The following is a 27,692-nucleotide window of genomic DNA, read 5'->3' on the forward strand; positions in this document are numbered from 1 at the left end:
CTACTTGCTAAGTAAGATGTTTGAGTTTCATGTAGATCACAAAGCTCTCCTACACTTAATAAACAAACCAGACCTGGCAAGAAAGTTGGCCAGATGGATGCTCTTGTTGCACGAATTTGATTTCAACATAAGGCACACCCCTAGGAACAAGCATGTAGTGGCAGACTTCCTGCCAAGACTGGAAACAGGAGAAGAACCAGAAGGGGTGGAGGACGATTTTCCAAATACGCAGCTCTACCTCACATAAGGAGAAAGACCCAACTGGTACGATGAAATGCTGCAATTCTTGTCCGACTTGTCCTTTCCGAAGTACATGTCCATAGATCAGAGAAAGAAGCTGACTCTCCGGAGCAAGTCATTCATTGTAGTGGTTGGGCAGCTCTACAAGATGGGCATCGACCAGATTCTTAGGAAATATATCCCCGAGCACGAGCAACAGGCTGTTTTAGCAGAAGCGCATCAAGGTGTAAGCGATAGAAATTTTTCCGGAGAAGTCACAAGACGGAAGGTGTTCCAAGCAGGGCTATGGTGGCCAACTGCATTAAAAGATACACACAAGTTCGCAAGGGAGTGCGACATGTGTCAGAGGCTGGGACAACCGAATGATGCAGACAAGATGCCTTAAAATCCAGTCGTGCCACTTGAGCCATTCCAAAAGTGGGGTCTGGACTTTGTCGGCCCATTCAAACTAGCTACTCAAAGGACAGGAAACAAATACATCTTGGTGGCCACTGATTATTGCACAAAATGGGTAGAGGCCAAGGCTCTTAGAGACAGTCGCAAGGCATCATCCGTAGAAAAGTTTCTCTATAAACTTGTAATGACAAGATTCGGATACCCTATAGAGATCGTCAGTGGGACTCACTTCATCAATGAAGTGATCAGGAAATTAACGAAGCAGCACATGATAATACACAAGAAGTTGACACTTTACTATCCACAAGCCAATGGGCAAGTAGAGTCCACCAATAAGATCCTTAAGGGAATCCTGATCAAGACAGTGAATGAGAACAAAACGACTGGGACACAAAGCTGCACTGGACGTTATGGGCATTCCGGACAGCCTATAAGAATGCAACACAACTTACACCCTTCAGTATGGTGTATGGACTGGAAGCAGTAGTATCCATGAAGTTCCTGACATAGAGTCTCAGGATAGCAGTGGCTGAAAAGCTCTCCGGAAAAATCAGAGGTGCACAGGATCGAACAACTTGTGAAGCTGAGGAGCCAGGTGGCAACAACATGGAACAAGTGGGAAAGTCAAGGTTGCCGCCACAAAAAGGGGTGCATGGATGTGAAAAGGAACTCGCCACATCACCAACACCGAATATTGACCCGGCCATTAATAACCTTGTGAATACTGCGCATAGCGTTGATGATAGGGTAGCAAGGAGGATCTGGGACAATCATGAGAATATGAAGCAATTATGGTCGCCCTTGGGGAAGGTCAAACAACGGTCGTGCTTCTCCATCAAAAGCCTAGTTCCCAAATTACATTTCGAAAATTCTCTATGCGTGCTAGATTCCCTCTCTGCTAAACTATGTTTCCCTCGCCTTCTCATGCTCATCCCCGGCATTCCCGAAACAAGAACCATGGTGCTAGAGTTCAAGCCTCTATCCTCCACCGTACACAAGGAGGTGGACAAACATGCCGAATGGCTGGAGAGGATGGGGCTAAAGGAGTTCGCTGAGCTGCCTTGGGAGGAGCTACAACAAAAGTACAAGTCCGCGGAGCAACTGGTGCAGCTGCAGAAGACCAACACCATCACGCTTCCATCAGGGGAGAAAAAGGTTTTCAATGCCCTATACGTGGTAGAGGTCTTCAAACTACCAGGCTGAAGGAGAAGGAGAGATCAAGCCAGGCGACGAAGAAGACCTAATTAAGGAGTTCGATCTGTTGGAAGGAAAGACCAAATAGTTCAAAATCAGAGAAACTCCAAACGAGGATAGGCACAAACATATGCTCTTAATGGTGGAGATGATTAACCTCACCCAAAAGCCATACTGCATGTCCAGAATGGCATTTAGTTTGGTAAAGACAGTGTGAGGATTTTGGGTAGAGCAGAAAGCTGCCTCTCCATAGCTCACTCCACACTATTGATCATGAGACCAACACAGCAACTAACACCACTGGAAGCAAGAGGGCACCACCCTTGATCTGGCAAGGGACCAACACACCATCACAATGTCAACACAAAGGCTCAAAAGACAATGAATGAATTGTTTTGACTCAACATAACCAACACACACCATCAACACCAATGGTCTCAGATACCTCTTATTCCCATACACACACACATGATACAACTTGGGAGGCTCATCGAACTCTTGATTACATCAATCTTTGGACATGACACACACACATACATAGCATATAGATGATTTACAAAGCCTTGGCTCAAAGACAAAATGTTATTCACCATACAATAGCATCAACCCCTCATATACATCATTCAAACACACCTAGTACTAAAATCAATACAAAACAACACATTATGACTGACTCAAGATCAGAGAAGTATGTAGTGTCTTATCATGATAATGGGAAGAGAATAAGGTATACAAGCTTGTTCATGTCTCCGATCTTCGTGCCGATGGTATGCCTGGGTCTCAACCTCCTATGCTCTTCGATAGACTGCCCACAAGCAGCCCAGTTATGCCTTCAACTGCCTTGCTAATGGCCGCTACAGGAGCAGCCCACTCACACCGAGTTCATTCCCTTATGGAGTCTCTAATAATGTCAACACAGTAAGCCGCTGCCTCAGTGACAACACCCCATAAGCCTTCACTCCTTGCTTTGACTGGTCCTCCTCGCTTCTGGTCCAACGTTCTCTACCTCTTTCGGGTCTCGGATCTCAATTGCAGCATCATATGACGCCCTCTACATCAATCGGCCTCTCGTCCTTAGCCACAGAGAGGCAGCCTAACGGCGTGTTCCTCCAGGCCACCTCCAAACCATAAGCCCAAGCCCTCCTTATAAAGAAGGAGTATCTGTTCAAGACGCCGCCCAACAGACCCACATTTGGAATGTCGTGCAACCCATGCTGCTACTGTATGGCCATGCATGCCCCACGTAGGTAGACATGGCTACCTTGCACCGCATACTTGCCTGTAATCTCCATGCTCCATCGTGATCAGGTCTCGACCACACAGAATGACCACTGCCTTCCCATTATAGCTCAATGTTGACGTATCCACGCCGTCTCCTTCTGATACATGCAGCAAAGGTTTAAAGCTTTTATCTTTTATGTTTTGATTTTTGATATTTGTTGGGAGTTCCCACTCCATCCCTTTTTCTCTTGGGCCTTAAGCACACCTCCTCATAATCCATGTTTATATGCGTAAGGCTTTCTTAAAGTGCCTCACGCCACTAAACTTGCAAGCCCTTATTCATGCGTACAAAAGCTTCAATACACACACCCTGTAACTAAGTATATACAAAAGTCACATCAGCTGACGACATGCTAGGGTTTAACACGGACACACTAAACACCAAGTATGTGCAACCAAACCTCTCCCTCATCTGCACACCTGCCATTCCCGCTTTCCCTAGCACCAAAATGGGTTTTCCAAAAACTCTTCACAACAACAGAGGCAGGGACAAAGGTGGCTTTGACGGAGGAATTGTATAATAATCTAAAAGACCAGATCGAGAAGGTCACCCCCCAAACACCAAGACAAAGATCAGCCCCTACCTAACAACTCTTTTCAAAGCACAACGAGCAGCAGCGAAGGAGGAGGAGAGCCAAAAGGACGAAACAAGCATCAAGAAAGATGCAAGACGAAGGAAGGAGACTAAGGTAAGGTCCCAGCAATAGAGGAGCTCTGGACAGGCAATATCCGGAAGGAAGAGAACCTTTGAGTTCGGGGAAAAGAAGAAAGGAAAGAAAGGGAAGAAAGTGGAGGAGAAAAGCAGCAAGAAGCTAAAGACGAACTTCGCCGATATCGACAAGTCAATACTTACAGCAAGAAACAACAATTGCGGGACGCCCTCAACCGAAATAGGCATAGCAGAAAGCTGAAGACAGAGAATGACTGCAACTGGAGCAAGCACAACCCCTGCAAATGGAAGCACAAGCTGAGCTCCCTGCACAGTTTATGGAGTCCTTCGACATAGATTAGGTGCGGGATGCCTCAATTACTTACAGAAGTGCATGGCAGAGGGACTTAAGCACATCACCAAGCTACAAGCTGTGGTCAAGGAATAGGATGGAATCATCCAGACCATGAAGAGTCAACAGGAGCCTTTGCAAAAGGAGTTAAACCGAAGGAGAAGAGAAGCAAGCACGGTGGAAGAAATGCAAAATCAACTGCTGAAACTTCATAAAGAAGAAGAAGAAACAAAAAGAGAAATGGCAATAATAAAAGGAGCACTGGCCAGAAACGAGGAGGCCATCAAGCAGCTAAAGGAGGAAATGGACAGGGCAACGAAGAGCCAGGTAAGATGGAGGGCCAAATCCTCTTGATCAAAGAAGAACACATCAAAATCATAAGAGAGGTGCAGACCAAGGTGGATAAAGACAACGTGGAACTAGTCAAGGCAAAAGCCGGACTTGTAGTCCTGGACGCCGAGGAAGAACCAGAAGTATATGAACAAGACGTAGAAAAAAAGAAATAATGAAAAGGCCACACCATGGAGGACCAAAAGGAGGTGGGTGGATATCTGGAAAAACTAACAACGACAATGCAGCCCCCCACACCTACCTGCACGTAAATAGTCCCCTTCCAAAGGCAAGATGAAAATCCGGATGTAGGAAAGCGGACAAGAGCTTTCCCCACAATAGCCCTGGAGACTGCTGCCCACAGCCAAGGAGACAAGGAGGTAGGATCCAATGGAGCAAACACCAGCAAGGAAAAGGAGCTACAAGCTCAAAATGAGCAACTTAGGGTAGAAGTAGAGACATTGAAGAACTAGTTCACCCCGCTAAAAGGGAATGGGAAGAAGACGCAAGAGCAGCCTGAGGAGACAGGAAAGGATCTAGTACCATAAAAGGGATCATCTATGGACATAATCCCCGATGATAAGCTATGAGAGCATGCCTGGACAGCTACATGGACAGCTACAAAAAGACTGGAAGAAAGAGCTGGAGATGAGCCTACCCTTAGAGCACAAATTGAAGAGTTGGAAGGACTGGTAGCAGAGTACAAAGAACAACAAAGGCAAGATGGGTTGACTATAAAAGCCCTCAAGAAGGAGATTGAGTCCACAACCCTTGCCAAGAATACGAGAAAAAGGAGGAAAAGTGACAGTCAATGAGCTGAACGTCGCCATGACAACTACCCATGCCGATCTAAAGAAAAGATAGGATCAAGTGGATGCTACAAGGAGAACACATGCAAAAGAGCTAAAGAAATCCAAGTCTGAACTCAGAAAAACGTAGAACAGGTGGAGACCATAAGGAAGGCCCACGCTGCCGAGATATAGAACAAAGATCGAATGATTGAAGAATTCCAGAAGTGAGCAAAAAGGGAAAAAAAGAAAAAAGAAGAGCTACAACATAGGCTCCAAGGAGAAAGAACACAAAAGAATATAACAGGCTGGAGAGAAACATCCCTCGCACATATGTAGAGTCTGATTTAGCAAACAAGAGTGGTACAACCGTCTAACTGGGAGGAGATTGCCAGATTCATGACCCAGTTAGACGCGGCACAGCTAGAAATACAAGAGCAAAGCAACTCCCAGGCCACAGAATCAACACCAAGAAAACGTTCCTCAACCGGATCGCGAGCAGTGCGAGGAAGCGGAGGAGTCTTATGACACGAGGATCCGAGCGAGGAGGAAATATCCCATGCACAGGGCAGGACTGCCAATGCCCCTCACCAACGGAGTCACCTGACATAAGAAAAAAGGGCACGTGCTAGATTAGAACCGACAAGAAAACCACCATATGGATGGAAATGGAGTCAAGGGAGAAGGAGATCAAGAGAGCCCAAGCAGATAGTGTTCAAGAACACAACTATCATCCCAAAGAAAACTGAGCTGCACGCCTTTGCAACAGGGATGGCCATTAAAGTGATGGAAAGGGCCAAGAAGTACCCCTATGCTAAGTCCATTGATGTACAGTTCCGACAGGCAGATGAAAGGATGGGAATTGGGCATGCAAGGATGAGCAGCAAGAAGAGGGCTTACGAGCCCAAGTATGCCCAAGACAAGCCAATAAAGTTTGTCTCTGGGGACCTTGCCATAGAGGAAGGACCGGAGAAAGGGGGCTGGAATAGACCTTAGATTCAGACCCGGATTCCGAAAATGAAATTTTTGAACTTTCAAAGAATTGAAGAAGTCCAGAAAGGCAATAACAAGGAATCATGTGGGCTTCGCTGCTGGCGCAACGTCCACCGTGATTGCTAGGTGTTGGGGGTCATCCAACCGTCGGCCAGTGCCCACCCTTACCACTAGTTTCGTCGCCTTGTATATCCGTTGAGCAACAACTTTCTTGTAACAACCTTGTAACTGAATCTTGCCAACAGGTAGTACCCAAGCAGAGATAAAGGGGAAAAGGGAAACTATCCAAGATACAGAGAAAAAAGGGAGTAGAGAGTGTCAATTGTGGGCTATTGCATTGTACTTTGGGCTAAGCCTTCACTCTGATATACAGTGATTGTTGGTGTGATTCTTCATTCTCTGTGTTGTACAAGTCTTTGATTCCTAGTTTGTGTTAGTGCTTTCCGTCTGGATATGTCTTCTCACTGGACTCTGGGTTCAACGTCATTCTTGTCCGGACGTGACTCCTATCTGGAAACAGAATTAGGAGCCATGTCAAGAATCTCATCAAATGAAGAAACTAACCTCTACGCTGTCGCGACGACCAACTCCCTTAGCATAGGCAGATCGACGATGCAACGCACTAGCGTTGGCTTATCATGTTGGGCACAGTGGCATTTGTCGCGTCTCCTCCGGAGCCAACTAGGTGGTTTGGAACCACAGAAGTGCCGGGTCTCGACTGGACATCGACAAGTGGAATACTGAACCTTATTTTCATATCCAGCGAGGTTCTTATTATTTGATATAAGATAATTCTTGGACGTTTCTTCCACACCACCAGCTTTTTTAAGCAACAATCTGTCACACCTCATAAAGGAGAGCACTGTCATCAAAAATCTCCCTAAGCACTCTTTCCTTCCTCAAAAACATGTCAAGATTTGCATCTCTGACAGCAATTGTTCGCTGCTATATCTTTGTTATAAATGCCATAGCCGAATGGCAGTCATTGCAGACCCCAAGATTTCTACAGCACATAGATCTGACTCTTTCTACAGCACATAGATCTGACTCCAAGACTTCTACAGCACATGGATCTGACTCCTTGGCTGTATTTACTAAGGAAAATACGATAGCCAAGCCTTGGACATACCGGCAACGGGTGCATAGCCCAGCAGTGCGGGCTTGTCACTTGGAAAGGCAAGGCCCGGTGTTCAAATGCCCACATGTCCCACTGGTATCGTGGCTGATTTGTGCCCACAAGTTGTAACGCCTTCGGGCTGAAGACCAAGCCACCTCCGGGCACATGAAATTGCGACTTCAGAATGATCTACTCGAGGGAAACAAAAGCCTAGGACATAGTCTTCCTTCGTCATTTTGAGTGAAGGATCTTTTAACTTTGCATGAATGTTTTTGCCGGATGTCTTTTATCCCCAACCAGAAACAAAGGAGTCTGCCCACCAACTATGTCCCTGCTTCCTCCATGCTTGCTCTTCCATTCTCATTGCCTCAATCACGTGCCCGTTCTCCTGCATAACAGCATCTGCATAGATGTTAAACATACAGACATAAGCTGCAGTGTCCTTTTCATCCAGTCGCACTGCATGTTCAAAGGCGCGTCTTCCAAGCTCCACGTTGCCCCACTTTCGACAAGCCCCCAATACGGTATGCCATAACGAAATACCAGGATGGAATGGCATCTTCCTCATCATTGCTACCGCCTTCTCTATATGGCCTGCACGGCCAAGGAGATCAACCATACAACTGTAATGCTCAAGAGTTGGGGCAAAACCATAGTCGTTGCTAATGGTCTCAAAGTACATCTGTCCTTTATCCACAAGACCTGCATGACTGCATGCATTAAGAACACTAACCATTGTGACCAGATCTGGCTGTAAACCTTCTCCAAGCAATCTGTCAAAGATATGGAAAACGTTTTCACTCTCTCCAAGCTGGGCATACCCTGCGATTAGTGCATTCCATGAAACCAAATCTCGAACTGGAAGCTTGTCAAACACTTCCTGTGCCGTTTCAAGTGAGCCACATTCAGCATACATATCAACCAAGGTGTTGCCAATCAGGACCTCTCCTTCCAACCCCTTCCTGGCAATCTCAGCATGTATTTCTCGACCCTTGACTGAGGCTCCAATGCTGCCACAAGCTGTCAAGCTGCAAGCAAGTGCGACAGCATCTGGAGAGATGCCCTCATGTTGCATCTTTTCAAAACAGAAGAGTGCGTCGTCACCACGGCCATGTTCGGCATATCCTGAGATTAGTGCAGTCCAGGAGACCACATCTCGAACTTGAAGCTCGTCAAACACTTCCTGTGCTTCTGCAAGCAAGCCACATTTACAGTTCATATCAACCAAGGTGCTGCCTACAAGGAGCTCTCTTTCCAACCCTTTTTTTACAATCTCAGCATGTATTTCTTGTCCCTTGACCATGGCTCCAATGCTGCCACACGCTTTCAAGCTGCAAACAAATGTGACAGCACTCGGAGAGATGCCCTCATGTTGCATCTGATCTAAACAGTGAAGCGCTTCCTGACCACTGCCATGTTCGACATATCCTGTTATTAGTGCATTCCACGAGACCACATCTCGAACTGGAAGCTTGTCAAACACTTCTTGTGCTGTTGTGAGTGAGCCGCAGTTAGCATACATGTCAACCAAGGTGCTGCCAACAAAAATGTTTCTTTCCAGAAACCCCTTTCTAGCAATCTCAGCATGTATTTCGGATCCCTTAACTGCCGCTCCTATGATGCCACAAGCTTTCAAGCTGCAAACAAGTGTGACTGCACTTGGAGAGAAGCCCTCATATTGCATCTGTTCAAAACAGTTAAGTGCTTCTTCACCATGCCCGTGTTCCGCATATCCTGTGATTAGAGCATTCCATGTGACTACATTCCGAACCTGGAGCTTGTCAAACACTTCCTGTGCTTTTGCAAGGGAGCCACATTTAGCATACATATCAACCAAGGTGCTGCAAATGAAAACGTCATTTTCCAGCAACCCTTTTCTGTCAACCTCAGCATGTAATTTGTGGCCTCTTTCCAGATCTTTCAACGTAGCACAAGCCTTGAGTAAGGCCACAAAAGCATACCCATTTGGATGCACAGAATCATCCTCCTGCATTTTCTGGTATAGGGTGAGAGCACGGTGTGACTCCCCATGTTTAACATAACCTACAATGAGAGAGTTCCACGAATGCTCATCTCGATGCACCAGCCTTTCAAAAACCTGCTGGGCGAGGCACATGCTTCCAACTTCCACCAATGCCGAGACAAGGCAGTTTCCAAGTGATGGATGGGCTTCGAGCCCATTTTCGCTAATGTAGGCATGCAAGCGCAGGGCATGAGTGAGGTTTCTTTCCTTTCTGCACTGGTGCAAGATGCATGCAAGCTCCTCAACCGAGGGGTTGAGGGGGGTCATCCCTTCATAGTGCCTCCTCTAAGCTAAGAATCTCCCAATGACTGTGATGGTGGTGGTGGTCGTTCACTTCTTCGAGTGCCTTCATGGCACAAGGCTCTTCTGCTTTCTGCATGTCTTCTTGAACCCAACTTGGATTGCACATCCCCCCATCTATAGCTTATCCTAGGTCAGTCTATGCTTAAGAATCTGGGGGGCTTGGGTGTGCCACGCCAAGGAAAAGGGCAGCAAAGACTCACTCGCAGCTTTGCAAAAATGAAACGGAATGCGAACTGTCCCACACAATCGCTCGCCTAGGAGAGATTCGACCCCACGACCTAGACTTTGGATCCCCATTTTAATCCCTGCACAAACACACGATCGGCACTTTCAATGACACATAGGAAGAAATTTTCAACGTAATATTTCAAAAGCCAAATATTATTAATAATGTTGTTTTTAAGCTCCCATCTTCTCTCTTTTCGCATGTGTGCACGCGTGCGTACACATGCACGTGTGCGTGGGTGAGACCGGGGAGAGAGAGATAAGGAGTCTTCTCACAGTGTGTCATGGGTGTGAGAGAGAGTGAGAGAGAGAGAGGAGTTGGGATAAACTAAAAGACTCATTGTAAAGTTTCAAATGCTCTTTATGTTGTTAGCGGGCACTTGCCCGAGTGGTTTAGCTCATCACCACGCACCCTAACCAACAAGTCGTTGGGTTTGAGCCCCGACACCGTAGGCTTAAGTGTGTGAGTGGTGTAGCTTCTAACTTGGTGACATCCCCTCAAAAGGGGGCTTTTGGAAGGAAAAAAATCTCTTCGTATTCTAAACTAATGTTTAATTTTCAATTTGATATTTGATATTTTGCATTGCAAAAAGTTCAAACTATCAACATCTTGGTGCCTTCACTAAACAACAAGCTAAGAATTTCTCTATAGGAGTCGGCTTGCCTTTGTTAACAATATTTATAAATATACATATATATGTGTATATCTGTGTGTGTGTGTGTGTGTGTGTGTGTGTGTGTGTAGTAAAAGGGTTATAAAGTACAACTTACCCTAAAATGTGTCCATACTAGCCCATGCCCAAAGCCTATGTGCATAAACCCCAATGTGTTCACCAAGTGACTTACATAGCACTTACCCTAAAATGTGTCCATACTAGTCCATGCCCAAAAACTATGGCCTAAACCCCAATGTGTTCATGTGCTAGTGGAAAATAGCCTATGTGCCTAAACCCCGAATGTGTGCATGTGCTAGTGGAAAATAACCTATGTGCCTAAACCCCAATGTGTACATGTGTTAGTGGAAAATAGCTTTGTTGCAAACCATCCTCTCCACTATAATGATTTCATCCCCAAAATCAAAGGGTGATCATGCACAACAAACACATACAATCAATATACAAAGCGAAAACTCACCTCCATAATTAAATGTCAATGTCATCACCACGGGTGTATGATCCCTCCTCCCAGATCAAATCAAAAGGAATGTAGCACAATGCCGATGAGACGAGGCTAACAATGTATCCTCCCTAGTCAAATGTGAAGCCAAGGAGTGCGATCAAGCTTTCCATTGTTGAAACTGTTGTAGACTATACAACATCAGTTTTCTTGACTTTTTTCTTCAAAGATTTACATAAACTGCTCCAAGAAACACCAAGAAAATCTCTTGAACTTTCTTTTGCACTCCATCACCAAGATTTCCATTAAAACCTTGCATAACAGCCTTCTTCTTATATAATTTCTCCAAAAGCTTCAAGAAAATGTTGTTTAGGCTTTTTTTTCAGATTTGCACACCTTCTTGTGATAAACTCTGCACCAAGATTTGCACAGGAAACCAAAAGTTCTCTCTAAACTACCAAGATTCCTCAAAAACTAAGCAAATGTGAAAGAAAACAAGGGTTTATGATGAATAGATTTGATAAAAGGAATCACTCAAGGTAAATCTTGCACTAATGATAGGGATTAGGGTTCTAAAATCTGTTGTAAATCTATACCCGAGATTAAGGTTATCTACTCCATATTATTAAGAAAATGTTAATTTAAAAAATAACATAACTCAAAATCTGATTGCTATAAATTATTATTATTCCTAATTTGATATTAATTAATCTAACCAAACTCTAATCAAGAATCAAAGACCAAGAAAAATTAAAGAAATGATTGTTTAAAATCTATAGGCCTTAAATCCAAGAATGATTAAGTGCTCTAATCTATAGGCCCTAAATCCAAGAATGATTAAGTGCTCTAATCACTCCTTAATCAAAATATCAAGATCAAAGCCAAGGGCTAGATTAACCTAGCTTAGCCCAGATTAGCTTTGATTAGCTTGGATTATCTTGGATTAAAGCCAAGGGCTAGACTAACCTAGCTTAGCCCAGATCAAGATCAAAGCCAAGGGCTAGATTAACCTAGCTTAGCCTAGATTAGCTTTGATTAGCTTGGATTATCCATGATTAGCTTAGATTAGTGTGTCAGGGGGTTCACTATAAATTCAAGGCCTATTTTTAAAATCCCTTATCTGTGATTTTTTCATGAATAAAACATACTCTTTTTCTATTCAACAAGTGAATACCTCTTTTAAATGGTACCCTTATGTATATAAAAAATGTGTAAAAAAGGGATTTTAGAAATCCTTTCTGTTGAAACCTTATGCTATGCTTACATATTTACGAGTGACCCTCCCGCGATTAGTGTGGACTAGAGAAAGAAAGCCAAAATGTCATACAAGGCATAAAAGGGATTTTAGAAATCCTTTCTATTGAAACCTTATGCTACGCTTAAAAATTTACGAGTGACCCTCCCACGATTCAAAATGTCATACAAGGCATAAAAGGTTATAAAAGGGTCATAAAGTACAATAGTTGTCCACCAAGTGACTTATATAGCCCCTTACCCTAAAATGTCCATACCCAAAGCCTATGTGCCTAAACCCCAATGTGTATAAGTGCTAGCGAAAACAAAGCTTCGTTGCAAATTGAAATAAAGCTAAACCTAGATTAGAGAAAGAAAGCTAAATATCTAGTGTGTAATGTCATAAAAGTCATAAAAGGGTCATAAAGGATAATAGTTCTCCACTAAGTGACTTTTTTTTCTCTGGAAAAAGATCCTTCAATTAGTTAAAGAAAAAGAGCCACAAACGGCCAAGTATAACCACAAAGGGCTAAATAAAAACTCACCTCATATAAGGGTGGGAAATAGGTGATCATAAGGGGAAGAGGTGCTTCTCCTTCGCCTGGCCGCTCTGCGAGAAGAAGGCTATCTCATACAGGGGGAGGGGGGGACCAACCACACAGGTGGTCTGTAATGCTGAATGGGGTCACTGCCTCTATCTGTGAGGAAAGGGCTAGGCCTCCAAAGTCTCAGGAAGGCTTCTTGCCACTTCCGCATGTGGTCTAAACCTCCCCACTTACCAACCACAGAGAGTATGAACGATATCAAGCCATATGCTCCTGATGGTCTCAGCTAGCGGAGTGTGGGTATCCTTGATGGCCTCGCTACATCTAGCATGCCAAATGTGCCAGGCTACGATGCTACTGTAAATCTCCCATCTCTTGCATGAGCCTGCTGGCCGCCGCAGTCACATGTGGGAGGGGGACTGTGATTGGTACTGCTACAATACGATGGTGAGAGACCTGAAGGGCTAGTCCTTCCCCATCCTCCTCAGAAGCCCTGATCACTCCAACCTCTATGGCCCAAGCTATAGTGTCCCAAGTGATGATTTTGGTCGATGCCCTATCCATAGCGAATATGCGGAGAATCTGCTGCCAAACCTATTGAGCCTTTGGGAAATCCTAAAGGTAATGTCGCTAAGACTCCTCATGGTGGCCGCACCATGAACAAACCATTGCCCGACCTCCAACTGCCAGCCAAGGCCAAACTCCTATGTGCCATGAGCCAAAGAAAGAGTGTGATCTTTCTAGGCCAAAAGCTGTCCCAAAGCCTCTTCCAGAAAGGAAGCGCTATGATAGGCCTTGTGACTGCCAATGTGTTGCTGCTACCCTTGTGCCATCTATCTCAATCATCTAGATCCTGCAGCCTAGCCTTGCTCTGTATGCAAAGAAGGGGGCATCTAGAGTCCCCTCTCGATCCGCAGGAGTCCACTCACCCGGGTCCCACTACAATCGCGTGAGAGGTCGGCACTCCAAAATCCATAGACGCCATAGTCTCTCTCCCTAGCCACCTTGGCCGGTGCTAGATCTATGTGCCATTCCCATGCCCGAAAACTGATCACCCTCACCCTCTGCAGCAAGGAGCAGCCTCTAAAATCCTCCATGGGAAGCTCTGATCTCTCTAGCCTGCCATGGTATCCAATAGAAAAAGTTAGTAGACCACTTTCCTCATCTGCTCCATGGACTGCCATGAGGATATCATGTTTGAGTCAATGTCGATGTTGAGCGTATCTCGACCGCGGATCCCTGTTAGGCCTTGCTCTTGCTCCTCTAGGGGTAACCTTCTGTGTGCAATCTAATCTCCAAGCGACCTGGCTAGTCCCATGCTCAAGGCTCCCCAAGATACATACAGTCGGGCCCCTAGCATGTGGCCATTGGGTAAATGGATCAAGGGGTTCTAAACCAAAGGCTCTCGGAGCCCCTCCTCTGAGGCTACTAGAACTATATGTGTGAGAGCTAGCTTGAGATGATTCCAAGCCCGAAGTAAACTGGCTATAAATTTGTCCTCAAAAGTTGGGCTAAAACCACAGGCTCACATCTTTCTAAAGATCCACGGGTACTTTGCAGCCACCCACAGGCCCCTAAGTCTCGGAGTGCAGGCCGAGCCAATAAGAAATCCTTCCGGGGCTCACCACCAGGAAGGAGTCCTCTGACAATCAACTTGCCTAGCAGGGCATGGCTCTGAATAGCAAGATCGATGAGGCCAAGCCCCCCTCTGCTCTGTGGCTGAATGATCACTCGCCATGCCATCTTGGCCCTACCTAGCCTCCCATCACTTCCGGCCCATTAAGAAGTTCCAAATCAATCGTTGTACCTAGCCAATGCATGCCCAAGAAAAGTCCTAGCACGAAGTGATGTACCACATGGTGGCTAGAAGTACCTGGTTCGCCACCACCACTCTGCCTACTAGGGAGAGCCTTGTCAAGCTCCAATATAAAAGCTTCTTCAGAATACTCAGAAGACGCGAAGTGAGCTGCTGCTCGAGAGAGATATCAATGCCAACCTGGCAACTAAGATGGCGAACTGGAGTGCCCCTAGAGATCCATTGGAAAGCTTCAACTAGTCGCCAAGTCAGGGCGGGTGCTGAACCTACCCAAAAACCATATGACTTTTGTGCTAGTTGATATGTGCTCCTGATGTGCGGTAGAAAATCTCAATCGCAATGTCCTGAAAGGAAGGCTGCTGTGTCATCTGCAAACTCTAAATCAGGAAACTCCTCCTGCGTTTGGAGGGGAAGACGAAGTCCCTCGAGCCTAGTCTCTTGGGCATAGAGAAAATTGCTCATGGCCTGAGCGAAAAAGGGGAAATTGCTCATGGCCTCAGCGAGACAAAAAGGAAGAGGTAAGGTGCCAATGGACATCCCTGCCAAACTGAGCGAGAAAGGGAAAATATGTCACCTCGGGCTCCCTGAATGAGGACCTGACTATGTGAGGCTGAGTAGAGTCCTGAAATACCATGAATTCACTCCACAAGGAATCCCATCTGGCTCATCGTGCCGTCCAGAATGCTCCAATCCACCCTATCATATGCTTTCTTGAAATCTAGGAGAAGCATAATGAGGTCATGCTGCCGCATCTTGGCCAAAGTTGTTGCCTCCCAGAAGGTAAATATGTTGTCCAGGATGCTCCTATCCTGAACAAAGCCAGCCCAAGTGTCATGGATCAAGTCTGAGAGAAAAGTCTGAAGTCTCCTGATGGCCTTGATCTGCAATCTGTCCCCACCCTCCTTAGGAATCAAGTGAATCAAGCCCTCTGAGAGCCTCTCTTGCATGGCACCTATAATCAAAATCTTGTTAAAGGCAGCTTGAAGGCCACCTTCCATGAGGTCCCATTGGTGAAGAAAGAAGGATACTAGAAGCCCATCCGCCCCTGGGCATTTTCCCCTGGGAAGTGCCGTCAATGCCTCCACCAACTCCCTAGAAGTAAATGGTGTCAATAAAAATGACCGAAGAGAAGGGGGAACCACCTCCCTCGTATGCCGCCAGACCCTCTCGTGTGCATCACCACCTATGAAGATGCTGGGGCACCAGTGATGATGAGGAGGCATTGAAAAGAGTCAGTGAGGCGATGGCTCTCACCTAGGGGGGATCTGAAACAATAGCTCCATCCTGGCCACGCAACCTGCAGATACCATCTCTCCTCCTGTGAGGTCCAACTATGTCAAAGAAATCACCTGTGACTCTATCGCCTGCCTGTGTCCAGAAAGAGGCCCTAGCATGATACCTATACTCCACCCTCCTCTCCTCTATGGATCTAGTCTCTGTGCAAGTAGCGCGGTGAGCTGACTCTCGATCCACTAGCTATTGAGGGACCTCTCCTGAAGACGTTGTAGAGAGGAAAGACTCCTCACCAAACTCCTCTCCTACTCTCGAAAACCCTCTAATCTGCTCTGGGTTGCCTCTCCTGCAATAAACTGTTGATCTCCCCTAAGCCCTCATCCACCAGAGCCTGAAAGAAAATCTAGTCTCGCCCATATCTACTCTATCCTGATGCATATCTCTGGGTCTTGAATGAGGATGTGCGGAATCCTTAAGCTAACATGCATGTCATGCCTCCAGGGGTCCTCTAAGGGCAAAATAACCAGGGCGTGATCCGAAAAGGAAGTACCTGCCAAAATACCAATCATACCCCCTCGGCTCTGCAGGCCCACTCATCAACAGAAAACCTGTCAAGTCTAGAGAGGTTGGGGCCGGTGCTTCTCCTATCTGATCTTGAGAAGCAAAGGCTCCCAGAGCTACGCCCAAAGTCTAGAAGATGCCAAGGGTCCCGTCCCCTATCTGAAAGAATCATCTCCTCTCCCAGGTTGAGTACTCTGCTCCTGAAACTGTGAGCATGCCACCTCCAAGCCTTTCCTCTTGCCTCAATCATGTTAAAGTCACTGCCCAAGACCCAAAAGTCAGTCTAAGGGAGGGCCTTCCGTACTAAGCTCCAGAAGAGGGCTCTACTACCTCTCCAATAGTAATGGTAATAGATGTTGAGTAAGCAAGTGCTATCCTCTCCAATAGTAATGGTAATCCATTGTGCCTACCCTGGGGACAATGACTCCTGAGCCAGTCATCATTGCCGGATCGATGTTGAGGAAGCCAACATTATCCTCTCCAATAGTAATGGTAATCCATTGTGCCCACCCTGGGACAAAACAATGACTCCTGAGCCAGTCATTGTCGGTAATAGCAGCTGCTCACTAACAGAAATACACACCCCTCCCTACATCCTTACATCCCTACATCCCTGAGGGGCCGAAGGACGGGGAACAAAAAGTATGACTCCTGAGCCAGTCATTGTCGGTAATAGCAGCTGCTCACTAACAGAAATACACACCCCTCCCTACATCCCTGAGGGGCCGAAGGACGGGGAACAAAGAGAATGACTCTTGCGTGGAAGAATCTTCCTGCATTTGCGGGTGCACCCCTCTGAGAGATGATGCTCCTAGATGAAAAAAATTTCTATGGGTCCCCCCACTATGGCCCTCTAAAGCTCGCCTCGTAGGATGCCTTGTCTTTGAAAGCACTGAGGCCTCCCCTAAACCCTAAATGTTCCATTAAACAATTTGCATATCAATCTCGGTGTGATGCGACACTAGCAGAAATTCCCTCCACTCGAAGAGTCTTGGGTGAGGTTTTAGATGGGGAATAATCACAATCCATGTGGGGGCGAAGGCGTACTAGGTGGGCGCTGATCCTATCCTCCATGTGACGCCACTACACGCGCATATGTATACTATGGACTCCGTTAATCACAGTAAAGGTATTTGTAAGAGGGGAAAGAGGTACCACATCAGAGGTATGCATGAACATAAAGAGCAACACCTCCAGACTAGAGATTACCATCTCTCCGTCCTGGCCTTGATAGGCTGAACCTCCAAGATCCATCCTAAACAAAGGCCAAAAATGGGTGAGCATGTCGGTGATGTGGAGATGGTGGGAGACCTCACCTACTTGACCCTAAATGGTAGCTACCACTAACTCAAGATCCCACTCTGTCCCGGGGGTTGTACCACTTAAGGGGAAAGAGAAGATCATTGTGCCATTATTTGGGGTAGAGGGCTTGGAGTGGTGAAAAACCACACATACCCGAATAGAGGGTACTGTCTCCTCAAAAATGCTAGTCCCTTCCATTGGTAGACACCGAAAGAATCTGTAGTCCATAGACTGTCCTAGGATCTTGGGGGCCCCACCTGGGGACTCTAGGTGGAGAGCCCTCATTGGGGTGGTAGAGATGGTCATGTCTACCGGATCGGAGAATTGGTGAATCAAGCGACAGATTGATCCCACTAGGTACCTCTGCACCAGGTTACGGGATGTTGGGGGGTGACAAGAGTGCTCTCCATAGGCAGATGGGGGGGGAGGGAGGGAGGGCTCGAATGATAAAGGAGGGGTGGAGGGCGCTGTTGGGCGGGTAAAATCGATGACGGTGAGAGATGGCTAAGGGGAGGAGAGGCCGGGGAGGGGTGCTACTGAGGGGGATCCATCGGAGAGGAAAGCTGGGAGAGGGGCCCACCAAGGGCTCCGAGACGCTCGTTGGCCTCTCATAACACTGAGGTTGGGGGGGGATCTCAACGAGGGATTGATCGCCATACTCGTGGGGCCGAAGACTGGAGAGGGTGTGTCTCCAATGGGAAAGTGCTAGGATAAATGCTCGTAAAATGGTTATCTGACACAGAATCGAATCCTCCTAAGATCTGCCAGCCTGGTGCGCTCAGTGGTGGCGGCACTCGACTCTGGTGGCCATCTAGCAGCCCGGGTGTGGTCCAACCACCCACCACTCACCATCCGCTAGGTCCCCAGAGTCGGGGCGTGGTGCTTTGCTACCTGAGGACCTGCCCCTCTCTCTACCCCCTAGTGAGGGTTAACATGAGAACTAGGGGAGGAACCACTAGAGGCGATCTCTTGGACTACCACCGAGGGCAAGCTATAGCTAAGTGACCCATCTGCCTATAAATGAAGCATTGGCCTGGGAGGCCAGAATACTCCATCACTACTATATGGGGTCCCCATGGAAGCTAGGAATATAAATGCAATGCAGTATTGACTCCGGTGAGGCCACACAGATGTGCAGGGATGGAATCCTGGATTTCCTCGTCAGGCAGAGGTAGGAGTGGGAAGGGGACTCCATCACTCTCTTGATGACACCACCAATCACCAGGAGAAGAGGAAGGTACTCCTTCCTAAGGCCTGGGAAGCAAACTGTCATTGGGAAGCCTGAAACACCAACCCATGGGTCAGACACTGGATCAAAGTTGTGCTGCCACCACCATGCAAAGAAGGCATGTGCCGTACGCACTGCAAGGGGACTCAGCTGCATGACTCAATTTGACACCGATGGCAAGTCGGACCATGGGTGGTATTTATACTACCCACCTATGCTGGTCGGCCAAGGAAAAAGATAACCGACTGGCTGCTGGTGATGTCCATGACTGTAAACAGGCAATAGGCCAATAAAAGTGCAATCGGCTAGGTACAAGGCACAAGTCGGCCAGTACAGCTCAAGTCGGCTAGCAAACAACAGCCCCATGACCATGAAAAACATGGGAAAAAAACACGAAAAGTGGGAAAAATGGAAAAAACACCTAAACGGGCACACCCACAACAATGGCACTGGTGTGTAATGTACATAAAGGAGATTACTGCTAACACATATATATACATATTTGTATATATATGTATTTATACATATGTATGTGTGTGTGTGTACATGTGTGTGTAATATATATATATATATATATGTATATGTGTATATATATATATATATATATATATATATATATATATGTATGTATGTATGTATGTATGTATATACACACACACACACACACACACACACACACATACACACACACACACACATATGCATACATAATGTGTGTGTGTGTGTGTGTGTGTGTGTGTAGTTTATGTATGTATATACATATATACACACACACATATATATGTGCGTATATAGTGTATGTATGTATGTATGTATTAAGGGATTTATTTACTATGCCAATGTGGATGAGGTTGCTAGCCTATCCTAGGTTTGTCAAAAATTCTTTTGAGATTGTTAGCTTGAATTTCAAGCGCTTGCAATGGTATGTTGGATATGGCTTGTAAGAGATACTTGTAATGTGCTAAGGGTCATCCTCTCTTTAAGGATATTGCACAAGGGGAACCATTTAAAATAATGTACTAAGGGTCATCCTCTCTTGAAGGATATTGCACAAGGGCAACCTCTTGTTCAAGGCCACCCTATAGCTTTGGTGATGGTTAAAGCAAGTGTTGTGTAAGGTGTGTGTGAAAACAAGCTTTTAAGAGCGGCTCCCTTGATGTATCATGTAAAAAACAAGGCATCATGGGTATCTTAGTTAATACAAAGCTTCTTGTTCAAGGTTGTGTAGCTTTAATGATGGCTAAAGCAAGTGTTGCTTAATATGTGTGTGTGAACAAGCTCTTAAGAGCATCTCCCTTGATGTAAAAAACAAGGCATGGGTATAATAATGGTGGACCAATTAGGTGAGGCCACCACTCATTCTCTATGAGCTCTCTTTGTGTGCATCTCATTATCTATAAAATTCAACTCTCAATACATGCATCTCATTCTCTGTGAGCTCTACGCATGCATAGAGCTTATTTGAGATCCCTATGCATGCATGAACCTATCTATGACCTCTATGCATGCATAGAGAGATTTATGCATTCCAAAATAACCAATAATAGAGATTATGGGGAAAGGTATAAAAACTTTCCTCACCCATAATAGGACACAATGGAGTCTTATCAACACACACAAAAAGACATAAGTGGATCAAGAGAACGTAGAAGAAAAAGATGGCATAAAAACAAGGGTATCATGTAGGGTAAGTATAGATCTATTCATATTTTGGAGGACTACCTGGGCAGAGTGGGTAGAGGACCCTTGATCCACAAATACATAAAAAAACAAACAAGGATAAATTTGGGAGATTTATTCCCCCTTAATCAAATGTTAGTGAAGATCATCTTTCGGTAGCACTTCCAAGCTAATACCGATGAAAGTGTCGATGAAGAGCTCGGTGAAGTTTTGATGTTGATGCAAGGAGTGTGAACTCTAAGAATATATTGTTTATGGCAACATGTGAGCAAGGCCCTAGGGAAGTTTGAGTGTGAATATGCTTTAAGGATCTTATCCTATCAAGGAAAATATGGTTTTGAGCCCACTTAATTTCTTCCATAGCTTTCTCCTGCAAGGTTTTTCTTAGCTTCGAGCCTTCTGCTTTCCTAAAATTTGAATATAGAGGTATCTATGCTTGCTGCATAGAGACTTCTATAAGCTCATTGCATGCATAGATATCCCTATGCATACATAGTGATATCTATGCATGCATAGGGATCTCTATGAATGCATAAAGAAATCTTTGCATACATACTGAAATATGTAAGCTCAGGTTATTTGGTTAAGTGTGTGAACACTTCTTAGAGGTGAAATACATTATCGTTTGAGTTGTGGAGAGATAAGAATCCTACACACACACACACATGAGAATGGTGAGAGCCACATGAAATAATGTGGCAAAGAGATTTCCACATGGCATTACACATGCAAAGGAGATTGGGTTAGAGGCTATCTATATTAGAAGCCTCTCATTGTATAGTTTACAATACATTGTAATAGAGATCTAGTTCAATGTGTAACATAACCCTAATTCTATCCCATTTAATCATAAAAATTCAAAATAGTTCTTAAATATTCAAAAATCACAGCACTTAATCAGATATAATAGATTACATCATGCTTCATGCTCGAATAACTATAATCGTTTCTAAGTCTGATCAATCCAAAAATATTAATAATCGCTAATACAATTATGTGAATCTAGAGAGATATTCACCAACAAAAATCTAGCCAATCCAGTGTGTTCTTTGTCGATGACCGTCCACCTAGCCTCCACATTGGAGGTCACCTTTATCCCGAGTATGCCTCCTTTTTTATTTTGTCCTCTCTTGGCTTTAATCTCATTCACTGTCTGCCTTGATGGGTAAACAATGCCTTCCGATCCAAATCTCAAATAGGTCTCTAAGCGAAATCTCTCTCTCTCTCTCTCTCTCTCTCTCTCTCTCTCTCTCTCTCTTCCTACATAGAATCACATTAGGCCTCTAAAAAATATCCCAAAACCTACCCACAAAAATTAGCTAGATTACCATGCATGAAAAAGATAAATAAAGCAATCATCTTTTCTATAAATATGCAGTCACTCATGCACGGCTTAAAATTGACCGAATCGACATCTTTAAAATCATTCAATTTGTGAGAAAAATTAATCTTTTATGTCCAAGAATTTCCCACTTGTAAACATTAAATAAAGATACTATAAATTTGCAAGTCAACTGGACTCAAAAGTACGTACATATGAGTACATTACATTCTCCACGGGTAGGAAAAAGAGCGTTGTCCTCAGTGCATGAATTAAGGATAATGACTCCTCACATGATCCTCGGACAACCAAGTATCTTTAGCCAGATAAATCTTCTATTTGTTTAAAAGATCAACTATGTCCAAATGTCGAAGCTTCCTAACTCTGCGATCCAAAATTGTCTCTAGGTGTATCTCAAAATTTCCCACTTCCTCTACTCTTGTACTGTCACCAAGTATGTGATTTGGATCAGTCATGTACTTCTTCAGTAAACTAATGTGAAATACATTATATGCTTTAACGCCTTTTGGAAGGTATAGGCAGTAAGCATGTTTTCTAATCTTCTTAAGTATCTTAAAAGGTCCAGCATATCTAGGTGCCAATTTCATAAATTTTCGAAGTCTTAAAGAACTTTTCTTTGGCTTCACCTTTATGAATACCATTTCACCCTCATTAAATTATTTTGGCTTTGTTTTCTTATCTCCATAACTCTTTTAATAACTTTGAGAAACACTTATGCATTCCCTTATGTTGTTTGTCTGCATCTCCATTTCATCTAACATCTATTTACTTATCTCTACCTTTCCAATAGGATTATACCATAACAAAGGTGACATGTAATCTTGCCCATATAATGCTTTGAATGGAAACATTCTAATAGTAGACTGTTGTTCCACGGGAACACTCACAGGAACACGGATTATGGAAGGAGGCCGGAAGCAATTAATGCAAGAGAGCGGGATTGTAGCCATGGGAACATAAAGACGCACATCATATTTTTGTGCCGAAGTGCAATGTAAATCGTTTTAGGCCAATGTGGGTTCTAAATGAGAGTTCTAAGTGTATTAAGCAAGGCTCACTTATGGGGTTGTCCGCCCATGTGTGAAAGAGGCCTAGGGTTAGGGTTAGTGACATCTCTACAAAAGAGATGTTAGCTAAAGAAAAGGGACGTTTTTTGCCATTCTCATAAGCTATTGAGTGAAGCTCTTGAGCTCTCAAGCTATGGCAACTCTCTAACTCTATCTCTATTGTACTCTAATGAGCATCAAGCTCCAATGAGTATAGCTCCACTTCATTCTCTTAATCTATTTTAGCATCATTGAAGTAGATTAATCTATAATTAGTTGAATGCTTCTTTCTTTCTCTTGTGTATGATGCTGCCTGCTTGTAGTGAGTGTGTGTGTAGTCTCCATTGATGCAAGCTCTTGCCCACTTTATTGGCAATGAGTTATTCATGGATAGACTCTCTCTATGAGCTTGTGGGTTTGTGAATGTTACATTCTATGCTTGCTTAAGCTTGTGAATTAGTAGATGTACGCTTATGGATTTGCTGGCATTAAGGAAAGCTAAGATTTAATCAATGTTTGAATGGGATTAAGAGATTGCTATGCATTGCTTGTTCTCTTGATTAGTGTAGTGGATTTAAGGGATTGAGAGATTGATTGAGGTGTTGAATGGTTGAATCGTCAAGTGGTGGTTTGTGTATGTGAGCTCTACCTCATGGGATAAGCCTTCATGCACTAATCGGGTCGAGTCCTCGGATTGACATTGTGTTTCTTAACACATTTGTTGATCGGTAGTACTCTATAAGCACTATATTGCACGGTAGAGAGAACCGCTCTACAATGGCGCCGTTGAGGAGCGAGTGCCTACATTAGTTGAGCACCATACACACACTACCACTACTTGTTAAGCTCCAATCGGTTGCAAAACTATTGGATAGGAGAGCAGGCTTTGGGACTAATTTTGGTACTTATTTAAGACTAATCAGTTTTGTTAAATTCTCTTTATTTATCTTGCAATTTGAGTGCGATTGGCTAGCTACGCTTCTCCCTTGAGGTCAGGACAAGGATTCAACACACGGGAAGGATTGGAGGTAGGCGCTAAACCTGTAAATTTCAATTTGTGTGCGAAAGAGAGAGGCCTGTTTTTACATTTCTGTTATTCTGTTTGAGGATAATTTTTACAGTTTCAATTTTCTGCATGTTCGTTTTATTTTCTGTTCTTAGCTTAGTTTAGTTTTCTGCATCTTTAATTTTGTGCATTTTAGTTCTCTGTTAAACCTGCACCTATAGAGAAACTGAAATTTGTACACACACATGAAGATTGAACATTTCGAATTTGCTGCAAATCTCACAGCTGCACATGCATTGAGTTCCCTGCACGTATTGAATTCGCTGTAAATCTCACAGCTGCACATGCATTGAGTTCACTGCACACGCACTTCAAAAAAGAAAAAAATAATAAAAAAAAAGAAGGTGGTTGTGTGTAGGGCCATCAAGTCATCCCTTAGCCCCAAATAGGACACCCACAAGATCTTTTAATCCATTTGAAGCCGACACCATGGGGTTACCACTCAATGTGAGACTTCAATATGTCTACACAAATGCTCAAGGAGCTGAGATCTTTAGGGATCCACAACAATGGTATCTCGTTAAGATCGCAGACTTTTTCTCAGAGCTTGATAGAGCACCTCTAGTCAATGACTAGGGTAACATGTACATGGGTGGAGATGGTGTTCGCTACGAAGTCACCTATCATCTAGAGAATGCAGACAAATCAGGGGAGCTCTCTAAAAGTGACTTCTTAGACTTATCAAAGCCTTCAATTGTCGTGCATCGTCAGTTTTCAAGAAAGCTTTGCGTAAGAGAGTGACAAGAGGAGTGTTCATTGAGCACGGTGCTTGCTTTCTTGAAATGTCCCAAACTGAGTTGTATTCTCAGTTTGTGGCTTCGTATCCAGAGCTTAAAATTGGGCAAAGGTCATTTGAGGGGTGTAAGCCTTGGTTTGTGAGGTACTCACGTCAGTGTGACACATGTTGTTGTCACTACCATGTTGAGTTCAAACTTTTTTATGATGTGTTCCGTTCTCTTAGTGGGCATAGAGAGTTGCCTCGTAGTCCACGTGATTTCATCCACTCTCTTTTGTGTGCACGCACGGAGGATGCCCAGTTCCATAGGATGCCTTGTGTGGAGAGCAATTGCACATCATGTGGTTCACTTGCACATCTACAGATGGTAGATCTTGATGCAAGTGACCAAGAGATAGTGGCATGGCAACGTTATGAGTATGTGACACACCAGCTCCAGAGTGGTGGACAGTCCAGGAAGTTGCAGCTCGTGGACAAACATACACCACGTTGTCACTTCACAGCCACATTTAGGGAGCAGATCTACCCCTACATACGGCACAGTCATTGTGCCAAGTGGCAGGATCGTCAGTTCCGAGCATGCCTAGCAGAGTTTCCTATTGGTGTGGTCATCTCTGTGATTGATTTTGCAGAGAACTACACTTTCACACCTTTTCAGGAGATACAATCTGAGTATTACTTCTCAGAGCAGGTAATGGTTATATTTTGTAATATTTGTTTTATGTTTGAGCTACATTACTTAATTGATTTTTTGTGTCCTAAACGTATGTATTGCTTACCTCACCAGGTTGCTATTTTGGTCCACATTAGCTATCGACATGCAGAGGCTCATGTAGATGGGATAGCGAGTACCCCCGAGACCCGTGTCATTATTCGAGAGTATCATTTCTATATCAGTGATGATCGTTCACATGATGCACATTTTGTGCAACACTGTTTTCGTCTCCATGACGATTTTTTAGGAGATTGTGGGATCAGACATGTCCAGCGATGGGTTTGGTCGGATGGTTGTGGCGCACAGTTCAAGTCATCACGTCAATTCTATTGGCTCTACAGGTTGTACTTATGGCTTTCTTACATTTACAATTAAACTAAATTCACTAGAACATCTTAAAGAAAACAATAACTAAGACTATCTTTTATGGATTTATAGGTGGCATGTGCAGTCTAGTATCCCAGTGATTTGGTCATTCTTTGAGACTGGTCACGGGAAGGGTGAGCATGATGGTGCAGGCACGTGTGTGAAACGTGCCTTGAGGCATCATCAGCTGCGACAGGATGCTCAGCGGTTCAGAGATGCGGGCCACGTAGTCGAGTGGTGCTCCCAACATTTGTGTGGGAGTGCAGCATCATCGTACCCCAAACGTGATGCTCGGATTGTCAGGAGATTTTTTTGGCATGTGGATGGTGGCACGATTGACCGTAGAGCCTCCCATGATTGTGACACAGTACCTGGCACCTTGGGCTTACATTCCATCAGGAGCACGTGCATGGCGGCCCCCACGATTTACACACGACGGTTTGCATGCTTCTGTGGAGCATGTATGGATGGCGATTGGTCACATTGTGCCTCGAGAGGATGGGCAGATGCATGGATACAGACATTCCTCTCCCCCGAGCATCCTTCACATCCAGTGGTGTCTGATGAGCACACAGGTCCTGCGTTCATGGTCAGTTATGATGACCTGACAGATTTGCTACAGGAGGGTGATGTATTTGCTGTTATTGCCAGTGAGGGAAATAGCGAGGGAGTAGACTACTATCTGATGAGTTGCACTAGGCCAAAGTGCATGCTTGACCAGGACACAGTGGTGGATGATCATGGGTTTTCTTATGACGCCCATAGCATGATTGTGGCAGGCCGGTTCTACCAGCAGATTCGACTTCATCGGGGGAGTCTTGAGTTCCAGCAGTGGAAGTGGGAGTTAGAGGCATTTCAGTTCTCTCATCTAGTGGTTGCTACCAGGCTCACTCTTGTTCGAGTACAGAGCCGAAAACACAGTTCTCACCCTCGTTTTCGGCTTCGAGTGGATGACCATGAGAGCATTCTAGAGCAGTTGAGAGGTAGAGAGGGTGCTGCTGACTAGATCTCTATCTTGATAGTGACTAAACTCAGACTAGCTGGGTTAGCTCACTTACATTGTACTTAGATTTTTGGGCAGTGACTAACCTCAGACTAGCTGGGGTAGCTCATTTTCATTCTGATGTACTTATTTGATGTTTATATCATTATGAGTTTTCTCATTATTGAGTATCATTACATTTTAGTTGATGTTCTTGATTTTATTATATTTTTTAACACTTTGGCTATCATATTGTTTGTTGAAAATCTCCATGCCATCGTACCCAAACATGCTCCGATGGGGACCAAACTTTGCAAGCATGTGGGGGTGGGTCCCCCCCACATGCTTGCAAAGTTTGGTCCCCATCAGAGCATGTTTGGATTGGCAATGAGCGCCCAGTGCGGGTTTTTCAAGTCTCTTGGTGCTTAAGAGGCCATGGAAAATCCGGGCCTTCCCCATACCATCGTACCCAAACATACTCCGATGGGGACCAAACTTTGCAAGCATGTGGGGGTGGGTCCCCCCCACATGCTTGCAAAGTCTGGTCACAATCAGAGCATGTTTGGATTGGCAATTGGCACCCAGTGCGGGTTTTTCTAGTCTCTTGGTGCTTAAGAGGCCATGGAAAATCCGGGCCTTCCCCATACCATCGTACCCAAACATGCTCCGATGGGGACCAAACTTTGCAAGCATGTGAGGGTGGGTCACCCCCACATGCTTGCAAAGTTTGGTCCCCATCAGAGCATGTTTGGATTGGCAATTGGCGCCCAGTGCGGGTTTTTCAAGTCTCTTGGTGCTTAAGAGGCCATGGAAATTCCGGGCCTTCCCCATACC

The 27,692-nt window shown here is 44.8% G+C and overlaps 1 protein-coding gene across 1 annotated transcript; it reads right to left on the reverse strand.

The window, feature by feature from the left end:
• Positions 1–2,510: 2,510 nt before the first annotated feature.
• On the reverse strand, positions 2,511–9,933 carry LOC147624046 (pentatricopeptide repeat-containing protein At2g33680-like). The gene has a single exon (XM_086820711.1). It carries the CDS (start codon positions 9,628–9,630, stop codon positions 7,627–7,629), a length of 2,004 nt encoding a protein of 667 aa, XP_086676837.1. The 5' UTR covers positions 9,631–9,933; the 3' UTR covers positions 2,511–7,626.
• Positions 9,934–27,692: the final 17,759 nt, after the last annotated feature.

The sequence above is a fragment of the Cibotium barometz genome, chromosome 26, assembly GCF_041138505.1.
Source record: "Cibotium barometz isolate CiBa-2024 chromosome 26, ASM4113850v1, whole genome shotgun sequence".
Classification (NCBI taxonomy): domain Eukaryota; kingdom Viridiplantae; phylum Streptophyta; class Polypodiopsida; order Cyatheales; family Cibotiaceae; genus Cibotium; species Cibotium barometz.